General features: G+C 36.6%; 1 protein-coding gene across 2 annotated transcripts in view; it reads right to left on the reverse strand.

Moving 5' to 3' along the window:
- The window catches only part of LRBA (LPS responsive beige-like anchor protein), a 725,050-nt gene that overhangs the window by 627,123 nt on the left and 78,461 nt on the right, over positions 1-19,466 (reverse strand). For both annotated transcript variants that reach the window (XM_061142480.1, XM_061142479.1), the window contains exons 5-9: positions 12,079-12,174; positions 7,880-8,001; positions 7,665-7,791; positions 6,941-7,060; positions 4,788-4,934 (exon numbers count right to left, since the gene is read on the reverse strand). In XM_061142480.1, the coding sequence (XP_060998463.1) occupies positions 4,788-4,934; positions 6,941-7,060; positions 7,665-7,791; positions 7,880-8,001; positions 12,079-12,174 (612 nt within the window). The remainder of the gene's footprint in view (positions 1-4,787; positions 4,935-6,940; positions 7,061-7,664; positions 7,792-7,879; positions 8,002-12,078; positions 12,175-19,466) is intronic.

The raw sequence follows: 19,466 nt of genomic DNA on the forward strand, positions 1-19,466 counted from the left end.
GCACCATTTATCTCCAATCCTCCCATTACATTAAAATCATGAGGGTCAGAGGCCTATAGGTAGAATAATGTCTTCCCCCAACCTCACCAAAGATGTCCATGTCCTAATCCCTGGAATGTGTGAATGGTGGCTCAGACAGTGAAGAATCTGCCTGTAATGCAGGAGACCTGGCTTCAATCCCTGGGTCGGGAAGATCCTCAGGAGAAGGGAATGGCTATCTACTCCAGTATTCTTGCCTGGAGAATTCCATGGACAGAGGAGACTGGCAGTCTACAGTCCATGGGGTCTCAAAGAATCAAAAATGACTGAGCGAGTAATACTAACACATCCTGGTGGGCTTAACGCAACTACAATAGTCCTTTTTTGAAAAGAATACTTTTTTCTTTTTTTTTCTAATATTTATTTATTTATTCGGCTGCTCTGAGTCTTTGTTGCAGCATGCAGGATCTTCAGTCTTCACTGTGGCACGAGAGATCTTTAGGTTTAGCATGTAAACTCAGTTGTGGCATGTGGGATCTAGTTCCCTGATCAGAGATTGAACACCCAGGCCCCCTGCATTGGGAGCATGGAGTCTTGGCCCCTGGACCACCAGAAAAGTCTCCACGAGAATCCTTATTAGAAGGAGGCATGAGGGTCAGAGTCAGAGAAGGAGGTATGACCGCAAAAGCAGAGGCGGCAGCGATGCCACTGCTGGAAAGGAACACACGCCAAGAACTGTGGACGGTGTCCCGAAGCTAGAAAAGGCAGGAACAGACTGCCCCAGAGGCTCCAGAAGGAATGGCGTCCTGCTGACATCGTGATGTTAGCCTCATGAGACCCCTTTTCAATCTTCTGACCTCCAGAGCTATACGGTGATAAATCTGCTATTTTAAGCCATTAAAAAAATAAATAAATAAAATAAAGGACAAAAATAACATGAGCATTTCAGTAGAAGCATAAAGAGCATTTAATAAAATCCAAAAACTCTTCAGAATAAAACTCTTCATGATTTACCTTCCTTACAGAAACAAAGACCATCTACAAAAAATTGACAGCTAACATAATTGATAATGAAAGACTGATTGCTTTCGCCCCTAAGATCAGTAAAAAAACAAGATGTCGGCTTTCACCACTTCGTTTTTAATTTTACTGAGGACACTGAAAAGGAGACCCACCTTCTTAACACATGCTAAGTGGGCGATAGGGTGTTGTTACCTATAAACACAATGTCGTACAGCAGACCTCTAGAACTTACTCATCTTGCATAATTAAAATTTTAGAACACTGATAAGCAGTTCCTTTTTTTCCCTTCCCCAGCCCTTGGTAACCACCATTCTACTGTTTGCTTCTATGAGTTAGTTTTTATCTCATATAATGAAATCATATAGTATTTGTCCTTCTGTGACTGGTTTATCTCATAGGGCATAATTTCCTCAAGATTCTGTACACTGAGGTTCTAGTCAGGACCACTAAGCAAAGAAAAGAAAGACAAGACGTCCAGATTTTAAAGAAAAAACTAAAATGATGGCAGTTTACAACACATAATCATATATAATGAAGCACAAATTAACTTTGATGAAGTCCAATTTGCTAAAAATGTAATACTTTTATACGAAACCTTAGGAGTAAATTGTGCTTCAAAATCATATACATATATATGTATATAGTCGTATATTACTATATAGAAAATGACAAGAAATATAAACACACACACAAAAAAAATCAGAGCTAAAAAACTACTACAGCAAGGTTGTCCTATAGAAGATAAATATATAAAAATCTATTTAGTTACCATACACAAGCAACAAACAATCTGAAAATGAAATTAAGAAATAACTCCATTTGATATAGCACATAAAAAAAGAAAATCCTCAGTTATGAATTTAACAAAATATATGCAAGACTTCTTCACAGAAAACTACAAAAAGAAACTGAAAAAGACCCACATCAATGAAATAAAATCCCATATTCATGGATTGGAAGACTTAATATCCTTAAGATGACAAATCTTTTCAAACTGATCTGTAGATTTGACACAGTTATCTATCAAAATCCCAGCTACAGTTTTGTACAAACTGACAAGAATATCTTAGATTCATACAGAAATGTAAGATACCAAAAACAGCCAGAACAATCTTGAACAGGAGCAAAATTGGAGAACTCACACTTCCTTATTCTAAAAATGTATTATAAAACCACAGTATTCAAGACTGTACTACTGACCTAAGAATAGACATAGGTCAGTGAAACAGAATCAAGAGTCCACAAATACTTACATTTATGATCAACTGATTTTTGATGAAGCTGTCAAGAAATACAATAAGGAAAGAGTATTCTTTTCAGCAAATGATGCTGAGACATCTAGAAATGCAAATGCAAAGGAATAAAGTTGCTCCAAATACAGAAATTAACTCGAATCAAAAATTTAAATGTAGGAGCAAAAAATTTAATACTTTTATATGAAAACTTAGGAGTAAATCTTCATGAACTTGAATTAGGAAATAGGTTTTCAGATATGACACCAAAGCACAAATAATAAGACAAAATATAGACAAATTGGATTTCATCAAAGTGAAATTGTGCTTCAAAGGAAAACAACAGGGAAGTGGCAAAACAAGCCACAGAATGGGAGACAATACTGGCAAATCATTAATCTGCCAATGTATTTGTTTCTAGAATATATTTTTAAAACTCTAAAAACTGAGACTAAGGAAAAGAGGAATGTGGATTCTTGTTCAATGAATACAGAGTTTCAGTTTTACAGGTTGAAGAGTTCTTCAGCTAGGTTGCACAATGTAAAAATACTTAACACTTCTGCCCAAGACAGTTAAAGTGGTAAGTTTCATGTGTATTTTACCACAATTAAATTTTTTTTTAAAAACCTCTTAAAACTTGACAAATAAAAAGGCAGCTCAGTTTTTAAAAGGGCAAAGCATGTGAATAAACATTTCTCAAAATAAGACACAGAGTAGCATATAAGCACACAAAAATACATTCAACATAATTAGTCATGAGCAAACAGCAAATCAAAACCAAACCACAATGGGACAGCATTTCAAACTCACTAAAATGGCTGTAAGAGTCAGATAATAACAGTTGTTGGAGAAAATATGATGAAATCAAAATCCTCATACATAGCTGAGAGAATATAAAATTATGTGGCCATGTTGGAAAGCAATCTAAAAGTTTCTCAAATAGTTAAATGTAGAGTTTCCAAGTCCACTCTAGGACCAAACCCAAGAAAAATAAAAACGTGTGTGCACATAAAAGCTCGTACAGAAGGGTTCACAGCAGCATTATTCATAACAGTCAAAAGATGGACACAGCCCAATGTCCATCAACTGACAAATGAATAAATAAAATGTGATACACCTACACAATATTATTTATGGAAAAAAAGGAATGAAATATTAATGCATCCTAAAACATGGGTAGACCTCCCAGACCTGTCTCCTCTAGGTTTCTCTCCTCTTCTCTTTATTCCCCCTCATGATGTCTTTTATCTTTCACTCTCTTCCCTTCCTAGTCTGCAGAGCAATTTAAGTATATCCAAGATGGGGAAGGAAAAAGACCAACATGTCACTGATATCTACCCTTATTACAAGATGGAAAGACATAAAGGGATTCGTTTTTTATTAAAAAAATTTACTCACAAAGCCACTTATTGGGAAAAAAAGCAAAATACATAAAAATGGAAAGAACATCTAAAAAAAAAAAACAAAAAAAAACCAATAAAACAATAGCAGAAATAAGTGAAACACTAAATCATAGACCTGACAAAACATGGTCCACTGGAGAAGGGAATGGTAAACCAATTCAGTATTCTGCCTTGAGAACCCCATGAACAGTATGAAAAGGCAAAAAGATAGGACACTGAAAGATGAACTCCCCAGGTCAGTAGGTGCCCAGTATGCTACTGGAGATCAGTGGAGAAGTAACTCGAGAAAGAATGAAGAGACGGAGACAAAGCAAAAACAACCCCCAGTTGTGGATGTGACTGGTGATGGAAGCAAGGTCTGATGCTGTAAAGAGCAATATTGCATAGGAACCTGGAATGTTAGGTCCATGAATCAAGGCAAATTGGCAGTGGTCAAACAGGAGATGGCAAGAGTGAACATCGACATTCTAGGAATCAGCGAACTAAAATGTACTGGAATGGGCGAATTTAATTCAGATGATTATATCAACTATTGTGAGCAACAATCCCTTAGAAGAAATGGAGTAGCCCTCACAGTCAACAAGAGTCCAAAATGCAGTACTTCGGTGCAATCTCAAAAATGACAATGATCTCTGTTCATTTCCAAAGCAAACCATTCACTGTCACAGTAATCCAAGTCTATGCCCTGACCAGTAATGCTGAAGAAGCTGAAGTTGAACGGTTCTACAAGACCTACAATACCTTCTAGAACTAACACCCAAAAAGATGCCCTTTTCATCACAGAAGACTGGAATGCAAAAGTAGGAAATCAAGAGATACCTGGAGTAACAGACAAATTTGGCCTTGCTTTTTATCACAGCAACTATTAAAAACTTAGCTCTTCAAAAATATGGTAACAACAAAGGAAATGCAGCATAAGCTAAAGTTGAAACTGAGCTAGTAGTCTGCACAATGCCCCATATATAGCAAGTACATTATGCTTCCCGTAAAACGTTAAAATGTGCTTTGGACTCCTGAGATTTCCTTATGGTACCCTTGGTTATTCTCACATACAGTTTATTAATCCTCGTTGTAAGCTGCCACATGCATCACCCATCTATAAATCAAGCTCAACTAACACTGATTAAGCAGTGAACATCAAGTAAAGTACCTTATATCCCAGGCCCAACTGATAAATAGCAAAAATCTGAGCGGCGTTAAGAGCTTCACTGAAAAGGTAAACTGCAGTCATCTGACCACAGAATACCCTGTTAGCATCTGCTGTTTCTGATGAGCCCAGGAAACACTTGTCAAAGGTCTGTGAAAGAAAACAGAAAATTTTATTAGAGAAAAAACAAAAAAAATTGTCTCCTCCAGAATTAATAACAACCTATACTAGTATAAATATTTTGTCCTTTCTAAAATATAATCTGATTAGATTAAAATTTCATTTAACATTTCACTTCATTCATTCCCATTTGGTGTAGAGATCAGGAAAGACATCACAGAAAAAAAGACAAGTTCTCCAAAGTACAATAGACAAAACTTGACGACAAAATGGATGTAGGAAATGGAGTCAGAAAAATCATCATGGACTCTGCAGGTTCATACTTGGTCAACCAAAGAACCAGACAGAAGAGCAGGCTTTGGAGCAACCAGCAAAATCATGATCTAACTTTGAGCCATGAAATGAATGTGTCTTTTCTGTAAACTGATATGGGTGAAGAAGCAATTGCCAACAGGATTCTCTATGGTTAGAATCTAAGACTGTAAAGATGGTTTTTGTAGACATCAAGATACAAATAATAGGTTAAGTCATGGGAGTAGATGCAATCTCTCAAAAGGAACGTGTAAATTCAGAAAAACAGGTGTATGCTCTTCTTATTTACATAAAAAATTTCTCTTAGTAACATCCAGGTTACAGAGATCACACATATGTTTACATCTATACAACAAGAAGGAAAAGAAATATTTGATATCTATCTAAAAGGATTTTATACCATGAAACTATTAGGAAGGCTGTTGAAAATATGTGTATGTTTAAGGAATATAAAAAGTTTTTAACACTTGGATAATGAAGACACACCACCTAGATCAAATAACTGATTCCCATGCTGCTGATTTTAGCAAATTCCTTAACCTCTCTGTGCTGTTTCACCTGCAAAGATTACAACAGGACTTATCTTGCAAGTTTATAGAAAGTAAAATAAAGGTATTTATTACAATGGCTGCAATGCTCAGCAAAGATTAAAGTAAGGAAAAAAAAAAACAGGTTGAAAGGCAATATACATATTTGATTTCTAATTTTAAAAAAATTAAGAGTTAACATTTATTGAGCACTTATTCTCTATAAGTCACTCTTCTAATGGATTTCTGAACAGCAGCTCATTTAATCGACATTCTGAGACAGGTACTATTTTACACCCTTTTTAGATGGAGCAAAGGGCTTCCCAGAGAGCACAGCAATAATCACCTGCAACACAGGAGTTCAGGAGACATGGGTTCAATACCTGGGTTGGGAAGATCCCCTAGAGTAGGAAATGGCAACCCATTCCAGTATTCTTGCCTGGAAAATTCCATGGACACAGAAGCCTGTGCAGGCAGGCTACAGTTCAGGGGGTCGCAAAAAATCAGACAGAACTGAGCGACTGAGCACACTCACACAAGAGAGAAAACTTAGGCCTAATAAATTAAGCCATATAGTCAGGAAGGGATTCAAACCTAAGTCTAACAACCCAAGCTCTTAAGGTTAGCATTTCAAAATATGTAAATATGTGTAGATTAGGATAATAGGAGTTAATGGTGAATGGGTGTTGCAAGTTTGTATTCATTTTCCTGATCTGTAATTTTTCAAGGTTTCTATTAAAAATGTAATGTGGGAGGCAGGGAGAACACTTTGAATATAATTCTAACCTGTAGATCTCTTTTTGAATCCTGAAAATATTATTAAAAAAAACAGTTATCTATAGCAGCTATGAATTAAATGGAAAATCTGTAAGCCAACTTCACCTAACTCATTCATAAAAATGATCAGAACCCTGCAGTAAAGCTCCGAGGTTTAATTTGATCAATGGACCAATGACACAAATACTTTCAGGATATACTCACTGTTACCTATGAATCGTTGTCTCTACCCTATCCAGAACAATTTTATAACAAGGACTGAGTAATATCTTATGTGACACATTAGCACATTTCCACTCTCTTAATAAACTGTTAGCCAAACTACAATTATAAAAAATCCACCACTGCATTGTTATAAAATTTATATTCAATGTAAAATATATTTTTCTTATTTCAATGTAGCTTTCTCACACTACTTACATCACTCGTGTTGACAAACCATGTTATCTCTCCATAGGAAGCAAGTTCACCGTTCACATAACATCGAAGCTCACTGTTCTTCCACCGGTTATAAATGTGCACTACAGTTACCATATACCACTGGATAAGCAAAACAGTTTAAAAAAAAAAAGATAATGATTTTTCCAACAATTCAACCACGTTGATAAAAACAAGCAAAAATCAAATGCTAAATTACAGTGAAATCTAAAACTAAAATAAGACTACTTTTATTAAATTAAATATTCTACCCCTGGAACAATATTGATTCAAGGGAATGCTCTCAACAAATAATGGCTTACCCATGAAATTATTTTTCTAACTTTTCATTATGAAAATTTTTCAAAGGTAAAAAGCTTAATAGAAACTCTCTCACCATCCCACAACTGTCAACATTTTGTCATATTTGTTTTATCTATTTACTGATCTACATATAGATGTTCGTTTTGTTAATAAACCATTCATTAAATTCTAAATTTTAAGGTAGAAAAGCAAATACATATCTTTCCACTTGTATTTCCCTGTAAACTCTAGAAATAGCTAAATATTCACTCTTTTCATTGTCCAAATCCAGAGAGGTTAACAACTGTCCAGCAATTTACACCTCATTTTCTGAACCAGCTTAAGAACAGAGTTATGATCTACCACAGCATTCTGAAGGTTAGAACAGTTGGTAACATAACTATGACACAGTAAGATCACATACCTTTTGTGGCTTGAAATCAAATTTCACACAGTGTTGAAAGCCTTTTCCTTTTGACTTTATTGATGTTATAATTAAACATCCCCCAACAAAGTGAGCAGAATAACCAAGACCTTTACTGGTTCTGAAACTATAAAAAATAAGTTTTCATTTCATCTCCAAACATTCTTCTCATTTTTCAAAATAAAGTAACAACACTAAGTTACATAAATACATACCAATACAAATATGGTTTATCTTTATCCACATTGATGTTATTTACAGGATCCATTCTAAGCCAGGTATGAAATGTAAAACCATTCTGGTACGGCCATTTGGCTATAGGAGGTAATGCAATAGCCTAAAGGGAAAAAATTTGAGTTAGTGACTCACAATGAAAAATTCTGTTACTGAAATCATGAAAATGAGACCTTACATGCTACATATATTTCTACTATATATTAGTCTACATCATGATCAAAGTATGCAGAAGTAGTCTCTTTATCTGAAAGATTTTCACTAACTTCTAAATTATTCAAAATACATATTAATGATGTTAATTTAGTTAAACAGAAACATTCCAAGTGATCTGCTTGACACACTAATCTTACTGCTTCATTTCTTACAATGAACATATGCAAAGAGATTCCAATTAGAAGAGATAGGTAGTGATATCAAAGGAAATTTATTGCTGAAATGTTAAATAAGGTAATAGACAAAGATGGAGAAGGAAAGAAAATGGTTAAGGAAAAAGCCTAGAATGTAATTTTTTAACAGCAAATACAAAGCTGAAGAGGATTCATTCATAACATTTTTTATAACATTTTAAAGTTATATTCAAAAGTCACTGTATAGGTGATTTTACCACTTGGCTTAAATTTTTATTTAAAAAATCACAGCACATAATGCAAGGACCCTAATATCTCCAAAACAAACTTGAAAAAGAAGAACAAAGTTGGAGGATCCAGATTACCAATTTTTTAAATTTTATTTATTTTTTTAAATGGTGGAAAACTGCTTTACAATATTGTGTTGGTTTCTGCCAATCAGTCATAACTAGAAATACATCCCTTCCCTCCCTCCCCTCCCCCCATTTCACCCCTCTAAGTCATCCCAGAGTGCTAGACTGGTCTCCCTGTGTTATTTAGCAACTTCCCACTAACTACAGTTGTACGATGGAACATTACTCAGCCATAAAAAAGGAATGAATTTGAGTCATTTGTACTGAGCTTAATGAACACAGAGTCTCTTAAACAGAGTAAAGCAAGTCAGAAAGAAAAAACAAGTATACTATATTAACACATATACGTGGAATCTAGAAAAATGGTACTGATGAACATAGTACAGAATGGACTTGTGAACACAGCAGGGGAAGATGAGGGTGGGACTGATTAAGAAAACAGCACTGACATATCTGCACTATCGTGTAAAGTAAATAGTGGGAAGTTGCTAAATAACACAGACTACCAAATTAAAACCTACAATACAAAGATACAGTACTGAAAGTTGTGGGGTACTGGCATAAAGATAGAGATCTAGATCCATGGAGTAGAAGGGAGAGCCCATAAATAAGCCCTTATATTTGTGGTCTTGATTTTTAACAAGAGTATCAAGACAGTTCAATGAACAAATGCACTGAGAAAACTCTTATTTACAAGCAAGAGTATGAAGTTGACCACTACCTTCTATGATACACAAAATATTAACCCCAAATCAATCCTGTGAAATGTGAAAGCTGAAACTGAAAAACTTTTATGAGGAAAAATAGGAGTAATCTTCATGACCCTGAGATAGATAAACTCTTTTTAATTATGCACAAGAGAAAAAAATACATGCACTAGACTTCATTAAAATTAAAAACTTTTGTGTTTTAAAGGATACTATCAAGAAAGTGACAGCCTGAGAATGGGAGAAAATATCTGAAAATTATTTATCTGATAAGAAACTTATATCCAGAAGAATATACAGAGGATTCTCACAAATCCAATAGTAAATAAATATAGTTTTTCAGTGTGCAAAATATCTGAACGGACACACCTCCAAAGAACATACGCAGACAGCCAGTAAGAACATGAAATGATGCTCAGCATCATCAAGTCATTAAGGAAATGCAAATCAAAATCACAGTAAGATGTTACTTAACATGACTAGGATGGCTGTAATCAAAAAGACGGACATTAACAAGTGTTGGTAAGCAAGTGGAGAAACCAGAAACCTCCTAAACTGATAATGAGATTATAAAATAAATATAGTCACTTTGGAAAAACAATATGGGAATACCTCAAATGGTTTGAACATAAGACAATATGACTCAGCAGTTCCTACTATTTCATTTCCAAGAGAAATGAAAACATATGTCTATATAAAAACTTGCAAATAAAAGCCCATAGAGCATTTCCAAAAAGTAGAATGCAAATATCCACTAATTAAAGAATAATTAGGTGGGATGGGGAGGGAGATGGGAGGGAGGTTCAACAGGGAGGGGATATATGTATACCTATGGCTGATTCATGTTGAGGGTTGACAGAAAACAACAAAATTTTGTAAAGCAATTATCCTTCAACTAAAAAAGTACATTTAAAAAATAATTAAACAAAATGTGGTATATTCTTATATTAGAATATTAGTCAATAAAAAGAATGAAGCACTGATACATACTACAACATTAATGGATCTTAAAAACAGTAGTGTTAAGTGCAAAAAGCCAATCACAAAATTTCAGACATCATATAATTCCACTTGCATGAATTGCCCAAAATAGACAAATTCAAAGAAACAAAAAGTAGAACAGTAGTTGCCCAGGCGAGGGAGTCTGGAGTGAGATGTGCAGTGACTGCTCATGAGTACAGGGTTTCTTCTGGCGGTAATGAGAATGTTCTAAAATTGATTGTAATAACAGCTGCACAAACAGATGAACACAACTATTCACTGTATGTACACTTTAAACGACAGAAATGTATGATATGGGAATTGTAACTCAATAAAGCTGTTAAAAAATAGATCCTACTAAAAGCTTTTCTTTTCTTGTTATAACACTTTACATATGCATTTAGGTAGACATGAAATATACACATTTTTTATAAGATATTTCATAAAACATGAAAAACATCATAGAGCCAAATTTATTTAATAACACTATTGAGACTTCAAAAGGCTGATTTAAAATGAATGCTGTATTAAGGAAAAAAATAATACATACTCTTTGTATACATATGTTCTCTCTCAATCAAACATGAGAGTAGAGGATGTGAAAGCTTGGTAAAAATAATTTACCCATGAATAACCTCCCTTTAAAAGCTATGTTTAAGGTGAAATAAAACGAGTCAATGAATATATTTAAAACATCTATTCTCTGAACACTCCAAAAGCTGTGTAGTTCAACTGGCCAAATTTCAAGATACATACAACAAAAGGTAACAGACATGTAACAATCTCAAAGAAATACAAATAATAAAGTTAAAACATGCATTAAAAAAGGTTTCTCTAATAAGAATACTTTTATCTCATAAGAATACTTTTTTACGCTGGGAGACAAATGATAAACTCAATGCCAAGTGAGCAAAACTATTCTGAAAAGCTTCAAATCTAAAATAGTTATTAAGGAAAAATTAGAAAGAAAAAATAACATGAGCAATAAAATCTTCCAAAGAAAACTGTACAATGTTTGTGCAACACTCAAATATCATAAATGTTCTTTTAAAACATGCTCTTCTTTCTGCAGATATTGCCTGGCTACATAGACGCCATAAAAGGTAGGATATTATGAGAACAAAAATAAAAAATGAATGAAAGATAACTTCAAAATACTTGCTTATAACAGGCAGACCAATGTAATAAAGAGGATGCAAAAAAAGCTTCCAAAAATAACACATATACATTATATAATGTAATCATGTAATACTTTGAAACATTACAGATATTACTGCCATACATTAACTGTCTTACTTGTAAACTGACTAACAGTTTATAAGAATGCTGAGACTGATACAATATGGAAACTCACAAGTCAGAAAAACTTGCCTAGAAAGTTTCTCAGAGTTACTCTCAACTTACACATCAGGTGCAAAAGAAACAGAAATCAGGAAATGTAACACTAAAGAAAGATAAAAGTGAAACTGCTATACATAAATTTCTATTTCAGAATGCAGAGATAAAAAATTCATAAGAAAACATGGCTTATGTTGAAAAGAATTGAGTTTTTATTCCATCGAGACCCCAAGGGGTGAATGGGCAGCTTTCTTAATTTCTTAAAGCCTCTATTTCTTCACCTCCAAAACAGCCAGGAAAAAGGAACAGGCAATATGGTTTTAGGGACTGAGTTAGGTTGTGCAAAGAGGTTTTCACCCAACACAGGACCTGTCAAGAGTGCTTACAAGGCCATACTTTCAGGAGGCAAAGGAAAGAACTTCAAATGATTTCCTCATTAAGATCTACTTACGGCAGCACTCTTTCCTGGAAAGTTGAAAAAGGCATCAGGACCATACTTCTGTGGCATGTGCTTTAACACAGACAGCAACTTTCCAGCATGTGGAGGCTATGAACATAATTAGCAATTCATTAACCACATTACTCACCATAGAACAAAAATATATACTTTTAATATAGATATACTTGAATATACCACAATATAATAACTCCATAAGCTAAAAAAGCATATATAATATCCAAAAAAGGTTATTCTCAACTATCTTAAAGAAATAAACAACGCACTCTATGCCACTGTTCTGTGGGAGGTGCTAGACAAATATGCGCTGGTAGCATTTGACACAAAGCTCTTCCAGGCTGCAGCAAAAACGACCTTTTAAAATTACAAACTACATCATCCCACCTCTCACCCCTTTTTAAAACACTTTCTAATCCCACCAAAAAATAATGCTTATCAAGTCCCACTGTTAAAGGCATTTTAAAAACAGGAAAATATTTTAGCCTCATAACCACACTAGGGGTTATCATCATCCCATTTTACAAAGGAGGAATTTGAGGCAGGGGAACATATCCAAGGTCATACAGGTAGTAAGTGGGATGAGAAATCAATCTCATTCCAGAGTCCAAGCTTTTAATCACTACACTTTCCACTTTATACATCTCTCCAGTAGCTTCCCACTGCCTTTAAAACAAAAGACCAGACTCCATAACATGTCCCAAAAGATGCTTAACCGCACTCCATCTATAATGGCTTTTACCCATAACAGACCCTGAGCACAAACTATTCTCCTTAAAATGTTCTCACTAGGACTATTACCCACTCCCAGCCGTTCCCTGCCTTAACTAAATAAATCTTATCCATCCTGTAAGCTCATCTTAACGGGTCACTTCCCAGGGCAGTCTTTCCTGACCTCTGAAAACAGATCAAATCTTCCTACCACATTTCATTCTACAACATGTTTTTACTATGGAGCATGTATAAAAGTTGTAACATCACATTCATTTGATTAATGACTCTTTGATCCACAAGTCTCCTCTAATACAGTCAACAACCAACAGCTAAAATAAAAACATGTATTTACATTAACAAGGAAAAGCAAAGGACAACAAGATAATAATTTAAATCAGTTTGCAAGCAAATAGAATAATGTGTAGTGCATGCCTCTTAAAAGTTAAAAGTTTAAAACACTGTCAAACTACAAATGAAATCACAGTCTTGCCTTCATCTTATCTGGTAGCTGCTCTAAATTATCATGAAAAACTATCTAGGGGCTTCCCTGGTGGCCCAGTGGTAAAGAATCTGCCTGCCAATGCAGAAGACATGGGCTTGATCCCTGCTCTGGGCAGAGGCCACAGGCCACAGAGCAGCTAGGCCCGTGCACCACCGAGTCCATGCACCACAACTACTGAAGCCCAAACACCCGAGAGTCTGGGCTCCCCAGCAAGAGAAGCCCCTGCTGTGAGAAGCCTGCTCGCCACAAGCAGGACGCAGCCCCTGCTCGCCACAACTAGGTAAAAGCCCGTCCACCAGCAAAGACCCACCCAGGACAGCCAAAAAAAAAAACCTAACTAAAAGAGTTTGGCAATCCTTCATATAAATGTTAACTGGCAAGTGACATTGTTAAGCTTGATTGAGAAATTTTCAATTACCCACACTGTTCCATTATAAAAGTGTAATAAATTACTATAATCACATTGTTTTAAGTAAATTCTAAAATAAAATTACCAAAAATAATCTACAGTCAAAAATAAAAATATAATAACATTTTCATCTATAGAAATCATTATTCAAATTTTCCTTTTTTATCAACCAATTAAAAAGAACACAAGAATAGCACATTACTCCACAGATGCTGCCAGGGGATTATATACTAGGAAAGCCTCCCAGAAAATAATTTAGTATTCGTATTTCAAGAATCTCTAAACACTGATACATTAGTTCCATACGTAAAAATCTATGCTAAAGTAATAATCAAAAAGGCAGACACACAGTTAAATATAGGGATTTTTCACTGCATTGATGTGATACCAAAGCTACATAATAACTGAGCAAAGCCCTGCTCTTGTTTGATTAATACTTCATTACTTTTTTCCCGTCTATCCCCAATAACTATACTCTTAACCTCAACGTGTTTAATCTGTTTTTTTAATATTTATTTATTTGACTGAATCAGGCATCGTGCAGGATCTTTGAATGTAACACAGATTTTCCGTAATAGTTGCAGTGCACAGGACTAGCTGCTCTTTAGAATGTGGGATCCCAACATCGCAAGGAGGGAAGTCCTGCTTAATCTTTTTTTATGTCGACCTTCAAAACTGTGTACCTGTGTGATTATACTTAAAATTTAAAAGCTGTTCGGTTATATATATAAGATAATAAATGTCTAACCCAACATCTTTTAAATTTTGAGTAAAATCTGTACTTAAATTTTATGTATAATTCTGAAAGAGATGGGAATACCAGACCACCTGACCTCCTATTGAGAAACCTGTATGCAGGTTAGGAAGCAACAGTTAGAACTGGACATGGAACAACAGATTGGTTCCAAATAGGAAAAGGAGTACGTCAAGGCTGTATATTGTCACCCTGCTTATTTAACTTATGTTCAGAGTACATCATGAGAAACGCTGGGCTGGATGAAGCACAAGCTGGAATCAAGACGGCCGGGAGAAATGTCAATAACCTCAGATATGCAGATGACACCACCCTTATGGCAGAAAGTGAACAAGAACTAAAGAGCCTCTTGATGAAAGTGAAAGAGGAGAGTGAAAAAGTTGGCTTAAAGCTCAACATTCAGAAAACTAAGATCACGGCATCCGGTCCCATCACTTTGGAAACAGTGTCAGACTTTATTTTGGGGGGCTCCAAAATCACTACAGATGGTGACTGCAGCCATGAAATTAAGACACTTACTCCTTGGAAGGAAAGTTATGACCAACCTAGACAGCATAGTAAAAGGCAGAGACATTACTTTGACAACAAAGGTCCATCTCATCAAGGCTATGGTTTTTCCACTGGTCATGTATGGATGTCAGAGTTGGACTATAAAGAAAGGTGAGTGCCAAAGAATTGATGCTTTTGATCTGTGGTGTTGGAGAAGACGCTTGAGAGTCCCTTGGACTGCAAGGAGATCCAACCAGCCCATCCTAAAGGAAATCAGTCCTGGGTGTTCATTGGAAGGACTGATGTTGAAGCTGAAACTCCAATACTTTGGCCACCTGATGTGAAGAGCTGACTCATTGGAAAAGACCCTGATGCTGAGAAAGATTGAAGGCGGGAGGAGAAGGGGACGACAGAGGATGAGATGGTTGGATGGCATCACCAACTCAATGGATATGAGTCTGGGTGAACTCCGGAAGTTGGTGATGGACAGGGTGGCCTGGAATGCTGCTGTCCATGGGGTTGCAAAGAGTCAGGCATGACTGAGTGACTGAACTAAACTGAACTGAAATTATACTTTAATTTTAAATATAATCAATATATAGTCAAGACTGTATATTGTCACCTTGCTTATTTAACTTCTATACAGATTACATCATGCGAAATGCCAGACTGGATGAAGTATAAGCTGGAATCAAGACTGCAGGGAGAAATATCAATAACCTCAGATATGCACATGACAACATCATTATGGCAAAAAGCCAAGAGGAATTAAAGAGCCTCTTGATGAAAGAGGAGAGTGAAAAAGCTGGCTTAAAACTCAACATTCAAAAAACAAAGATCATGGCATCCACTCCCATCACTTCATGGCAAATAGATGGGGAAACAGTGGAAACAGTGAAAGACTTTATTTTCTTAGGCTCCAAAATCACTGCAGGTGGTGACTGCAATGATGAAATTACTTGCTCCTTGGAAGAAAAGTTATGACCCATCTAGACAGCATATTAAAGAGCAGAGACTACTATGCCAACAAAGGTCCATCTAGTCAAGGCTATGGTTTTTCCAGTAATTATGTATGGATGTCAGAGTTGGCCCATAAAGAAAGCTAAGTGCCAAAGAATTGATGTTTTTGAACTGTGGTGTTGGAAAAGACTCTTGAGAGTCCCTTGGACTGCAAGGAGATCCAACCAGTCCATCCTAAAGGAAATCAGTCCTGAATATTCATTGGAAGAACTGATGTTGAGGCTGAAACTCCAATACTTTGGCCACCTGATGCGAAGAGCTGACTCACTGGAAAAGACCCTGATGCTGGGAAAGATTGAGGGCAGGAGGAGAAGGGGATGACAAAGGATGAGATGGTTGGAAGGCATCACCAACTCGATGGACATGACTTTAAGCAGGCTCCAGGAGTTGGTGATGGACAGGGAAGCCTGGCATGCTCAAGTCCATGGGGTCACAAAGAGTCAGACATGACCAAGCAACTGAACTGACTGGGTTAGATATATCATTCTATTTTTCACTTTCTACCTGCTTTTTGATATCTATTCATTTAACTCGATGAGCTAAGTTGCTTCAGTCATATCCAACTCTTTGTGACCCTTAGCCCATTATTGGCTATGGGCTATGGTCCATAACCCATCAGGTTCCTCTGTCCATGGGATTCTCCAGGCAACAATTCTGGAGTGGGTTGCCATGCCCTCCTCCAGAGGACCTTCCCGACCCAGGGATCAAACCCACATCTCTTATGTCTCCTGCATTGGTAGGCGTGTTATTTACCACTAGAGCCACCAGGGAAGTCCAGTTTACGCTATGTGTTAATTCTACCTGCTATATAATAATCTATTCTCTGCATCCAATACATTTACCTAGCTACTCTCCTAAGATAAACACACATGTTGACAGTTCACCAACATCAAAAAAAGGCTTGTGAACATCCTCACAGGTTAAAAATAACTCTGTCCCCCACTTATACTTGCTATTATCCAATCTATAATTCTTGATACTACTGATTTTACATATCAATATTGTTTTAATCTGAACATCTCTAATTATTAGTGATTTAGCATATATTTGATTATGGGGTTTCTGTCTCTGCAAATAAATGTCTGTTAGTATTCTTTGCTGTATTCTTATAGTGTTCTCTATACACCAATATAAGAAATATATTCAGAATAAATTATTTGAATGTAAATCAAACCAGTATTCTTCTGGACATGACACCACAATAGGACCTACAATTACCAAGTCACCATAAACAATTAGAAAACTGGACAAAATGTATGCAACTAAAACTGTCTTGAGACATGGAAAAGAGATAGCTCAAGACTGTGATCCTTGAGAAAGGGAAACAAAATGAGCCAATATTCCAAGATTTTCTAGTTGGAGTCAATTTCCATATCACATATCATTGCACAGGGGAGGGAAATCAAACAGAACTTAAAAGTCTCACTGAGTCAATGAGGCAGAAACTGGAAACTGGTGGTCTGAGGAGGACAGAATCGTCAGAGCAGAATATTACAGAGGAAGGACGAATGCAAAGAAGAGTCTCTAGAAATCTTCACTGACCCTTTGACATAATACCAAATTGTGCATTTGTACCTTAAAACTCAACAAGGTAGGTGGCCAAGATTTTAACAGCCGTAAGTCAAAGAACTCCCAGAGCTAATACAGAGCCAGGAATCCCTGAGACCCTACCAGCACTGTGGAGAGACCTCAGGCTTATACTACCTCTTGCCTCATGTCTGAGACTCAGGGTCATTCACAGAAGCTCTACAAAAGTGAGGCCAGAATAATAAGGCTGACTTTGCCCAAGAGCAATAGCCAATCGAGACCTGAACCAAAAAAAGTTGAAAGTGGCCTGAAAGGACTACTGGCGTGCTGCAGTCCATGGTTTGCAAAGAGTGGGACAGGACGGAGCCACTGGCCTGACTGACTGATGGAAAGGAGTATATTGGCAAGGCTGTATATTGTCACCCTGCTTATTTAACTTCTATGCACTTTCATCAAGAGGCTTTTTAGTTCTTCACTTTCTGTCATAAGCGTGGTGTCATCTGCATATCTGAGGTTATTGATATTTCTCTCAGCAATCTGGATTCCAGTTTGTGCTTCATCCAGCCCAGCATTTCTCATGATATACTCTGAATAGAAGTTAAATAAGCAGGGTGACAATATACAGCCTTGCCAATATACTCCTTTCCTGATTTGGAACCAGTCTGTTGTTCCATGTCCAGTTCTAACTGTTGCTTCCTGACCTGCATACAGATTTCTCAGGAGGCAGGTCAGGTGGTCTGGTATTCCCATTTCTTTCAGAATTTTCCACAGTTTGTTGTGATCCACACAGTCAAAGGCTTTGGCACAGTCAATAAAGCAGAAGTTGATGTTTTTCTGAAACTCTCACTCTTTCAATGATCCAACGGATGTTGGCAATTTGATCTCTTGTTCCTCTGCCTTTTCTAAATCCAGCTTGAACATCTGGAAGTTCTCCATGCAGGTACTGTTGAAGCCTTTCCTGATTTGGAACCAGTCTGTTGTTCCATGTCCAGTTCTAACTGTTGCTTCCTGACCTGCATACCCTTACGGCAGAAAACGAAGAAGAACTAAAAAGCCTCTTGATGAAAGTGAAAGAGGAGAGCGAGCAAGCTGGCTTAAAGCTCAACATTCAGAAAAGTAAGATCACAGCATCCAGTCGCATCACTTCATGGCAAATAGATGGGGAAACAGTGAAAATAGTGACAGACTTTATTTCTTTGGCTCCAAAATCACGGCAGTTGGTGATTGCAGCCATGAAATTAAAAGACACTTACTCCTTGGAAGTTAACCTAAACAGCATATTAAAAAGTAGAGACATTACTTTGCCAACAAAGGTCTGTCTAGTCAAAGCTATGATCTTTCCAGTAGTCATGTATGGATGTCAGAGCTGGCCCATAAAGAAAGCTGAGTGCCAAAGAATTGATGCTTTTGAACTGTGGTGTTGGAGAAGACTCTTGAGAGTCCCTTGGACAGCATGGAGATCCAACCAGTCCATCCTAAAGGAAATCAGTCCCGAATATTCATTGGAAAGACTGATGCTGAAGCTGAAACTCCCAATTCTTTGGCCACCTGATGCAAAGAACTGACTCATTTGAAAAGACCCTGATGCTGGGAAAGACTGAAGGCAGGAGGAGAAGGAGACAACAGAGGATGAGATGGTTGGATCGCATCACCAACTCAATGGACATGAATTTGAGTAAGCTCAGGGAGTTGGTGATGGACAGGGAAGCCTGGCATACTGCAGTCCATGGGGTCACAAAGAGTCGGACACGAGTGAGTGACTTAACTGAACTAACCAATACCATCCCTTGCAAAGGACCATGAAAATACACCTAAGGAGGGTCGATCAATAAAGCACATGGCTTTGGTTCACTAAGTGGGTTGTTCAAGTTTAAAGGCCACACTTAACACTACTCAGATTGATAGAGAAGCTAGGTGCTGCTACCCACCATTTTTATTTCTCTGTCCTTAGCCTTTTCCTCTAGTAAATG

The sequence above is a fragment of the Dama dama genome, chromosome 5, assembly GCF_033118175.1.
Source record: "Dama dama isolate Ldn47 chromosome 5, ASM3311817v1, whole genome shotgun sequence".
Classification (NCBI taxonomy): Eukaryota; Metazoa; Chordata; class Mammalia; order Artiodactyla; family Cervidae; genus Dama; species Dama dama.